Source organism: Leptopilina heterotoma, unplaced genomic scaffold (genome assembly GCF_015476425.1).
Source record: "Leptopilina heterotoma isolate Lh14 unplaced genomic scaffold, ASM1547642v1 Lhet_52, whole genome shotgun sequence".
In the NCBI taxonomy this organism is placed as follows: domain Eukaryota; kingdom Metazoa; phylum Arthropoda; class Insecta; order Hymenoptera; family Figitidae; genus Leptopilina; species Leptopilina heterotoma.
This window is the reverse complement of record NW_025111114.1, coordinates 331,791-342,544: the sequence shown is the minus strand read 5'-3', so window position 1 is coordinate 342,544 and position 10,754 is coordinate 331,791. Positions and strand designations below refer to the sequence as shown.

General features: G+C 20.0%; 2 protein-coding genes across 2 annotated transcripts; both read left to right on the top strand.

Moving 5' to 3' along the window:
• Nucleotides 1-2,200: 2,200 nt before the first annotated feature.
• Nucleotides 2,201-7,027, top strand: LOC122507941. Its single transcript, XM_043620964.1, has 2 exons — nt 2,201-3,210; nt 6,343-7,027. Exons 1-2 carry the CDS (start codon nt 2,366-2,368, stop codon nt 6,938-6,940), a joined length of 1,443 nt encoding a protein of 480 aa, XP_043476899.1. The 5' UTR covers nt 2,201-2,365; the 3' UTR covers nt 6,941-7,027.
• An 89-nt stretch (nt 7,028-7,116) lies between these two features.
• Nucleotides 7,117-9,175, top strand: LOC122507942. Its single transcript, XM_043620965.1, has 2 exons — nt 7,117-8,044; nt 8,670-9,175. Exons 1-2 carry the CDS (start codon nt 7,185-7,187, stop codon nt 9,070-9,072), a joined length of 1,263 nt encoding a protein of 420 aa, XP_043476900.1. The 5' UTR covers nt 7,117-7,184; the 3' UTR covers nt 9,073-9,175.
• The last annotated feature ends 1,579 nt before the right edge of the window (nt 9,176-10,754 follow it).

Here is a 10,754-nt window from a genome sequence, read left to right as displayed (position 1 = left end):
TTTGTTGATTTTATATACTATTCCTTATTTATCATTATTTTATATTATAAGAATATTGTTACTGTAACTTGATCAAAATTATTTTCATCATTTTAATTTTCAATTATTATTTTCTAGAATCATTAATTATTTTTTATGAAAATAATCCTTAAAAAAATTTTATTATTTATAAAATTAATTGAATTCCTGTGAAATTTTTATTATTTATGAAAATAATTAAATGTTTGCAATTTTGCATACAATTTTATTGAAACTCTTTTTAAATAATTGGATTCTTTTTGATAAATTTTATTAAAAACAAAAATATTATTTTTTTAGTTACTTTTTTTAAATTAATGAAATTAGAAAATTTTTTGCTGCTAGTTACTGTTTAAAATGTATTACATTTTTTCAAATTAATTAATTTATTTATTTCCTAATAATTTAATTTTTTAAAATTTTTTGTTTAAAATTTTGTTTTTTAATTTTTAATAGTTTTTACAACTTCTAAACTTTCCAAAATACTAGCAATGTTGCAGTAAAATTATAATATTATTTAATTAATTAATTAATTAATTAATTAATTAATAATTAATAATTAATAATTAATAATTAATATTAATTTTTAATTTAATAACTTAATAATTTAATTTTTGTTAAAGTTCAATTTTATGAGTTATTTGTTAATTAAAAATAATAATAACAATAATAATTTTTATTATAAATATTTTATAATTATTATCATTTGTTAATAAACATTCTAATTATTAACTAGTTAATTAACAGTATTTATTAGTCTTTAATAAAAATTAATTTTCAAAAAAATTAATATTAAAGTTAGTGAAAAATAAATAGTAAATGAATATAAATACAATTAATTGAATAAAGTATTTATATAGTAGCATTAATCATGGAATTAATTTTAAATATTACGGAATAATTGATAAAGACAAACTTTCAAAACAGTGCCGCAGGTTCAAGGTTGATAGCATTAACACTGTATAGTTGATAAGTAAAATTATGACTAATTTCAAGATAACCCAATATTTATTATCAATATTAATTCGTTCACTATTTTTAAGAAATCAATTGGTGACATAATTTTTATCTATAAATAATTGATAAAGAATTTAAAAATGAAACATATAGTCAAGAATTGCTTGAAATTTATAATTTTACCAAATTTTAATTGTTTTATTTATAAAAATAAAACGTAGTCAAGAATTGCTTGAAATTTATATTTTTGCCAAATTTCAATTGTTTTATTTTAAAAATAAAACGTAGTCAAGAATTGCTTGAAATTTATAATTTTACCAAATTTCAAACAAAGTAGTTAAAATTATAATTAACGTTATTATTATCATTGTTGTTTATTGTTATTATTACAATAATAACAACAATAATAATTATACGACCGAGTGATAGTATCAATATTATAATAATTATAGTAATTAATTATTAATATTATTAATATTATTATTATTATTATTATTATTATTATTATTATTATTATTATTATTATTATTATTATTATTATTATTATTATTATTATTATTATTATTATTATTATTATTATTATTATTATTATTATTATTATTATTATTATTATTATTATTATTATTATTATTATTATTATTATTATTATTATTATTATTATTATTATTATTATTATTATTATTATTATTATTATTATTATTATTATTATTATTATTATTATTATTATTATCATTATTATTATTATTGTTATTATTATTAATTATTATTTATATAAGATGTTTTTGTTTTTTTGGATTAATTATTAATTTTTATTATTAATTATATTGATAATTAATTTTAGTATAATAAATCATTATTATGATGATAATAGTAATAATAATAATTATTTTGTCAGATTAATTTTACGTAAAATTGAAATTAAAATTAAATTTTTCGTAAAATTAATCTGCCAAAATATTTAATAAACGGAAGTAAAATTATTTGAACAATAATAATTATTGTTATTATATTATTGTGACTAAAAATGTATCCCCCTTGGAAGATGCTTAAATTAAGTGTAAGTAACATTTAATTATTATAGTTGTTATAATAATTACTTTTATTAAGAAAACAATTAATTAAAATTTTAATTTTTCCCTAAAATTATTCTTTTTCAAAGCACGAGGACACGTGATTCTGTTGACAAAATAAGGAAGGGGAAAATGATTTGTCATTGAAAAAGGGATTTGAAATTATTGACAGTCGAACTTGTTGTCCCTCAACTGAAACATTTCTTGAATTTCCAAAGAAAAATTGTGTAAAAATCTAAATGTTGGATAAAAAGGAAAAATATTCCTTATTATTTTGAAAAAAAGTGATTTGATTTGATTTGATTTTTTTTTTAAAGAAGATGGAATTACACATTTGTCCCGGTTTTTCGCTGAGTGAGCAAGTTATTCGCGATATTGCTTATTTAAAAACAAATGGTTTGGGACCAGAGGAAATAAATAAAATTACCGTTCGTATTTATTCATGCGGTAGACGTTATACGGGACGATTTGGACGTTATTTTCTCCTCTCATTTGATAATACACCAAAATTATTACGTTGTTTCGTGAAAATACCACCGTCATTAAACAGCAATGAGGAGTCTATTGTACGAAATTTGGGTTTATTTAATCGTGAAGCAGAAATGTATGCAATGGTATTTACGAAAATTTTAAAAAACGAAGACTCTGACATAATACCAAAATTTTATTATGCACAAATGAATAATGTTATAATAACTGACGAAATGGTAACAAATAATTATAGGAAAATTGGTAAATTATGTTCCCTTGGATATGAGCATGTTTGTATTGCATTAAAATCATTGGCGAGATTTCATGCGAGATCAATTATTTATGAGGAAAAAGTTAGTGGTTATAGTTTATTGGACGATTGTGAAGTGACATGGCACGTTAGATTGCAATTACGACCATATGATAGTTTAATGCAAAAATATTATTCTGGCATTGGACATAGTTTAACGGAGGCATTTCGTTATATTCCGCAATTTATTCCTCTTGAATTGAGAAGATTTACACGTGAATTTCAAAAAGCGGCTAATTCACTGTTTCCAACAATTACGGCTAAGGAATTTTCCAGTATGAGAGTTTTATGTCATTCCGATTTGCAGACATCGAATCTTTTGTTTCATTACGATCGCAATGGACGACCTGATAAATGCTGTATGATTGACTTTCAATTTGTCAAGTAAGTTTCAATTTTATTTTTTATTTTGAAAATTTTATTAGATTTACAGGGTGTCTACTAACCAGGAAATCCGGGAAAACAGGGAATTTTTTACTAAATTAAAAAAAAATTTTTACAGGACAAAAATCCAATCCAAAAAATCCAAAAAATTCGGGAAAACAGGGAATTTTTCACTAAATTAAAGAAAATTTTTACAGGACAAAAATCCAATCCAAAAAATCCAGACCGAAAAATCCAAGAAAAAAAGTCCACAGTACAAAAAATCCAAACTAATAATATCCAAAGTCAAAAACGTCCAAAATAAATAATGAAACATATGTGAAAAAGCCACGTTTTTACTTTTTTACGTTATAAAATCAGAATTTAAAATATTAATTTTTAAAATCGCAGGATTTTAATTCTTTAAACATAAATAATAAAATTCTTAAAAAAAATTCAATTATTTTCATAAATAAAAAAGATTTTTCAAAAAAATTCAATTATTTTTATAAATTAAAAAAAATTCTTCAGAAAAATTCAATTATTTTCATAAATAATAAAAATTTCTAGAAAAATATCAATTATTCTATCAAATTTTTGAAAAACAATTATTCCAAGAAATACAATTATTTTCAACAATTTTGATAAAAATTCTTTACAATAATTCAATTTTTTAAAAATATAATTTCAATTAAATTACTCGATTAAATTTAATTATTTTCGGAAATTAAAAATGTTAAGTTTACCTAACAACTTAAAAAAATTTGAATTTTTCTATCTGAATTTTTTTCATTGGATTTTTAATTTCTTTGGACAAAAAATCCAAAAAAGAAGTCAAAAATGAAACTATTTTTTTTTTACTTTTTTGAATTCCATTTACTTTGGATTTTTTGGTTTGGACTCTTTGTCCGGATACCGTTTTTAAAAAATCGATTTTTATTTAAATTCTTATAGATATTTATACTGCTCTCTAAATTTGAATTAGTTAAAAATAATAAATTTGATAGTAAAAAATCAGTCACTGATTCAAATATAGAATGAAAATAAATTAAAAAAAAAAAATTATCGAATTAATAGAAATTTTGTGAAATTCAACTGAAAATAATTAAATTTGTTAAAGAATTTTTATTAAAAACTTTTTAACAAATCGAATTTTCAAAGTATTTTAATTTAATAATTGATAAATAATTGAATTTTATAAAGAGTCATATTCTAATGTATTCATGTTTCTTAGGGCGAAGATTAATAATTGAAATTTTTATTAGTTAATTTAAAAAAAAATACACACTTAAATTTTTTTAATAAAATTGAATTTTTGCAAAGTTTTTTTTGCAAATTCTGAAAAATAAGATTTTTGAAATTTTTCAATTCTATTGTTTCAAGATAATTGAATTTCTATAAACAAATAATTGAAAATTTTTGAAATAATTGAAATTTCTTTACATTCACAAAAATTCAATTATTTTCATAAATTTCCATAAAATTCTTCACAGAAATTCAATTATTCTTAAAAATTTTATTAAAATTCGTCTAAAGAATTCAATTATTTCCATGAATAGCAAAATTCTTCATATTTACTAAATTCTTTTGAATAATATTTAAAAAAAAAAATTCTTTACAAAAATTCAATTATTTTCATAAATTTCCATAAAATTCTTCACAGAAATTCAATTATTCTTAAAAATTTTATTAAAATTCGTCGAAAGAATTCAATTATTTCCATGAATAGCAAAATTCTTCAGATTTACTAAATTCTTTTGAATATCATTTTAAAAAATAATTCTTTTCACAAGAATTCAATTATTTTCATGAATTTCCATAAAATTCTTCGCAGAAATTCAATTATGTTTAGAACTTTTATTACAATTCATCGAAAGAATTCAATTATTTCATTAATAGCAAAATTCTACATATTTACTAAATTCTTTTGAATATTATTTAAAAAAATAAAAATTCTTTATAAGGATTCAATTATTTTCATGAATTTCCATAAAATTCTTCACAGAAATTCAATTATGTTTAAAAATTTTTTTAAATTCTCTTCAAAATTTCAATTATTTTTATAAATAATTAAATTCATCTCCAAAATTCAATTATTTTCAAAAGTTTTACTAAAATTCTACGCAAACATTTAATTTAATTTCATTTCTCTACTCTTATAAATAGTAAAATTCTTTGCTGAAATTCAAAATTGAATTTCTGCAAAGAGTTTTACTATTCATTTTACTATTTATTTTATGGAAGTTTATAAAAATAATTGAATTCTTGTGAAGAATTTTATTTTTCAAAAATAATATTCAAAAGAATTTAGTAAATCTGAAGAATTTTTCTATTTCTAGAAATAATTGAATTCTTCCGGCGAATTTTTAATAAAATTTTTAAGAATAATTAAACAAAAAAAAATGTTTAAAAATGTTATGTTTGATTTAAACTTAAAAGTTAATTATAAATAATTTTAAATCAACCATAAATTAGGTTCGAATTAAATATATTATTTCTATAAATAAATCAAAAAATATTTTTGAACTAAACTTAAATTTGTTTGACTTAATAGCAAAGATAATTTAAATTTGATTTAAACAAAATTTTTTTGAATCAAATAAATCGTTTTCTCAGTGTAATTCAATTATTTTCCAAATTTTTAATCAAAATAATGAAAAAAAAAATATTTTTAAAAAATTTAAAGAAACTCGTCAAAAGAATTTAATTATTCTTAAAAACTCTAAGACAAAATTTTTGAAGCTATTTGTAATATTATTCATGTTCGAAATCAAATAAATTTAAATTTGATGAGAAAAAAAACCGGGGAAAATGGGGACAAAGCCGTAAAAAACCCGGGAATTTTGTTAAACGAAAATCGACGAAAATAGTAGACACCCTGGATTTATTTTATTATTAGGTAATATTTATTAAATTTTTCACTTATTAGATGTATTATTTATTAGATTTATTAATTATTAGATGTATTATTTATTAGATTTATTAATTATTAGATGTACTATTTATTAGATTGATTAATTATTAGATATATTATTTATTAGATTTATTAATTATTAGATGTATTATTTATTAGATTTATTAATTATTAGATTTATTATTTATTAGATTTATCTTTAAAAAAAAAGAAATACAAGTGAATTTTTTTTTTCATAGGTACTCATCATTGGCCTATGATGTTTGGACATTTTTGTACGCGACAACAGTTAAGGAATTGAGAACAGAGAGACTCAATAATTTTTACATGATTTATTACGCAGAATTGGCGAAATATTTAAATGAAGATGGTGTCAATGCACAGGATATGTTTCCTTACCATGAATTTGTGAGAATGATGGAAAAAGATCGTGTTTATGGTATGTTGCAAGGTGTCTTGGGAATTTATCACGTTCTCCATCAGGAAGTGAAAGTGACACATGGACCGAATTATAGGAAAACTTGGCAAAAAATATGGATGAATTCACCGGACGTATTGACGGAGAGTTTCGATAAAATTCAACGACTCAAGCATCGAATTGTCGAATCATTATTGGAATTGTATTCCTGTTTAATGGCAGGTGAAGCAAGTGATTCAGAGGGTAGTGACGATCCCATATCTCTAGGTGACGAAGTTTCCGAAGTGGATGATGAATTATCCGATGTTTCAATCGAAAGTGGTTTGAGAATGCAATCTGATGATGATATCGGCGACGATGATGAGGACGAACAACCAAGAGGACAACAAATGCTCGTCAATTTTGTAATCCATCAATAAATTTTCAAAAATTTATTTTTCTTTATTTTTCTTTATTTTTCTGACAACATTTGGAAATTTTAGTTTGAATAAAAATTGTCCAACAAATATACTCGATTTTCTTAAAATCCTCAATTTCCCTGATCTGAACTTTCAATAGAAAGTAAATAAACAAATATTCTTTCTCTACATTTGTTTTTCTTAGTTTTGAATCAGTTTCCAAAAGAGTGTCATCACTACAAGAAGTACAAAAATATTTTCCACTATGGAAATACCATTGACAGGCGATATTATTCTATCCGACAAGACAGTGAAACGAATAATTAAACTAAAAACCGATCATTTGTGTAATATAATCGATTTAAAGGACGTGAAAATAAACCTCAACTTCTTGGTCAATGATAATTGTCAAAAAAACAGATACGCAACAATTAAAATCAACAGTCCAGTAATAAATGAAGAATTACGTGTTTTTCTAAAAATACGAGAAATTAAAAATATTAACAATCAATTTAGTATTGTAAAAAGACTCGGTTTATTTTATCGTGAAATTGAAATTTACTCCTCGGTATTTCCAAAAATATTAAAAATCGAAGACGAGGATATTATACCAAAATTCTATCACAATGAAAATGATAGTGTTCTCATTATTGACGATATGAAGAGTAAAAATTATAGGGCAATTAATAAAATGCATTCTTTGGATTTATCACATTGTATTATTGCGCTAAAAACACTCGCTAAATTTCATGCAAGATCAATTGTTTATCATAAAAAAAATATTGAAACACTGCCATTAATTGATTATACGAGAAAATATTCTAATACGGAAAAAATTATGATTCACGAAACTGAAAGTTATTTGAGAATTTATTTTAATTCAATTGCTCATTGTTTGGCGGATTCATTTCATTTGATTAAAGAATTCGAGACATTGGAGTGTAAAAAATTTAAACTTATTTTCCTCGAGATGGTTGATAAATTTTTCGATGTTGTTGCGCATCCGAATTTTTCAAAATTACCAGTTTTATGCCACTCGGACCTCGTCGCTTCAAATCTATTGTTTCGCTACAATGACAACAATGAACCTGTCACGTGTTGTTTCGTCGATTTTCAATTCACCAAGTAAGTGACTTTTTGCTGTTACTAAATAATTTATTATTATTATTATTATTATTATTATTATTATTATTATTATTATTATTATTATTATTATTATTATTATTATTATTTTATTATTATTTTTTTTGTTATTATTTTTGTTATATTTTTTTTTATTTTTATTAGTCTTAACTATAATTAATTAAGAAATAAAAAATATTTTAGTAACTAATTAATAATCAAGTATAAGAATAATAAATGAACCATATAATTATTATGAATTATATCATGAAAATGATAAATTAGTGAATATTAAATTATAAATTATGTATAATTATAATTTTTATAATTATTATTTTATAATTATAATCTTTTTAATTATAATTAATTAAGAAATAAAAAATATTTTTAGTAACTAATTAACAATCGAGTATAATAATAATAAATGAACGTTATAATTATTATGAATTATATCATGAAAATGATAAATTAGTGAATATTGAATTGTAAATGATGTATAATTATAATTTTGATAATTATTATTTTATAATTATAATTTTTATAATTATAATTTTTATGATTATTATTTTTATAATAATAAGTTTTAGTAATTATTATTTTATAATAATTATTTTTGTTTTCTCTGTAGATACTCATCACCAGCCTACGATCTCTGGGGATTTTTCTACATGAATACAACGAAGGAAATGAGAAATGAAGGAATTGATATTTTTTGTAAAATTTATCACGAGACATTGGTGAAAATTTTAAATGAAAATCAAATCAATGGAAATTATTTATTTTCACATCATGAATTACAGGATATGATGAAGAATGAACGAATTTATGGATTAATACAGGGAATTTTGAATCTCTATAGGGAATATCGTCAAGAATTAAAATCAAAATATGAAAAAGATTATCGTCAAATAATGTCAGAATTGTGGATGGAGACATCAATGTTGTCACGTCAGAATATTGAAAATTATCGAAACTACAAGAAAAGAATAATCGACCAAATTATTGAATTGTATTCAATGGTAATGACGTAATATTATGTAACTTTTTTTTTGTAAATTTATTTTGTATTTTTAAAATTGACTTCGATATTTTTAAACTTTATTGGAAAGTAAAATAAAAGTATTTTAACTTTAATTTTAAATAAATTCCTCTAAAAATGCAATTATTCTTAAAAATTTTATTAAAACTTTGACGAAAGAATTTAAATTTGAAAAACATTCAATTATTCAATAAAATAATAATATTCGTTACAATGATTCAATTATTTTCAGAAATAATAAAAATCTTCTAAGGAATTAAATTATTTGCAAAAATTTTAATAACATTTCTCTCAAAAAATCAATTATTGTCATAAATAATAAAATTCTTCGCAGGAATTTAATTATTTTAAATATAATTTTAATAAGATTTTCTAAAGAAATCAATTTTTTTCCAAAAAAAATACTTGTTCTCAATTTTATTAAAATTTTGTTTACATAATTCAATTCTTTTTAGGAAATTTTATTAAAATAGTAGATATTTAAAATCATTGAAATTAGAAAAATGCATTTTATTTTTGAAAATAATTGAAATTAGGACAAGAATTTTTTTGACGCATTTATGAAAATAATATAAATTTAGAGAAGAATTTTGTTATTTGTAAAGATAATTGGGATTTTTACTAGAATTTTTTTTCAAATTTTGAACATAGTTGAATTTTATAAGAAGAATTTTATTTTTTTTTGAAAATAATTGAATTTTTGCAATTATTTGTAATTTTTCCAAAATTGATTTTTTTTTAGTGTTTTTAATAAAAATTTAAATTAGAAAATTCATTTCTTTTCATTGAAAGACTAAAATTTTGTTAAATATTATGTTTTTCAAATCGAAATTATGCTGAATTTTTTTTTCTTTACTTCTTAACAAAATTGGAAAATTTAATTATTTTGCATTATTTTTCTTTATGAATCACAATTTTCTTCTCAAAATTATTATTTTTTTTTAGAAAAAGAAAAAAAAAATATTTGCATAATTCCTATTTTTAATCTTATTTTTTGTACAAAATTCTGTTTATCTTTTATAAAAAGGAACTAAATTGCATCGTTTTTATTTTTCAATTACAATTTTTTTTAAACAAAATTCAAAGAGTTCTTAAAAATAAAAAAAAAAACAAATTCTTTATAATTTATACTAAATTTGATTTATTAATTATAAATTTTCAAGAAAATTTCAAGTTTCTTTTGGAAAAAAGGAAAAAATTTATAAGTTTTTAAATTTTTTTATAAAAAAGTATATTTATAAAGAAGTAAAAACCTTGAAGAACTTATATTTTTGAATTACGATTGTTATAGAAATTTTGATTTTTTCAAAAAGTAAATTCCAATCTAATTAAATTCATTGAAAATTGAAATTTTATACAATTTCAAATTAAAACTTTCAAAAAATTAATCTATTTATAAATAAATTTTAAACGCAACTCTTTTAAAATTCAATTAGTTTCGAAATATATTTTAAGTAAAATTAAAATTTTTTTAATTATCTTAAAATTTTTATTTTTTAAGAAACGATAGTTTCTTAAAACAAATAAAGTTATTTAAAAAGAAATTATTGTCAGAAATAGAAAAAATTATGGGTTTTTTGAATTCGTAGTAATTTCACAGTTTATGAGGCAACAAAAAGGCACAAAAATTCAGAAATTTCTTTTAAATTTTATTTTAAACATTTAATTCTTTCC

Excerpts from the sequence above, each read along its gene's own strand:
- LOC122507942 (XM_043620965.1), top strand. The coding sequence starts at position 7,185 with ATGGAAATACCATTGACAGGCGATATTATTCTATCCGACAAGACAGTG. Across the intron at positions 8,045-8,669 it reads GTCGATTTTCAATTCACCAA|ATACTCATCACCAGCCTACG; the intron begins GTAAGTGACTTT and ends TTTTCTCTGTAG.
- LOC122507941 (XM_043620964.1), top strand. The coding sequence starts at position 2,366 with ATGGAATTACACATTTGTCCCGGTTTTTCGCTGAGTGAGCAAGTTATT. Across the intron at positions 3,211-6,342 it reads ATTGACTTTCAATTTGTCAA|GTACTCATCATTGGCCTATG; the intron begins GTAAGTTTCAAT and ends TTTTTTTCATAG.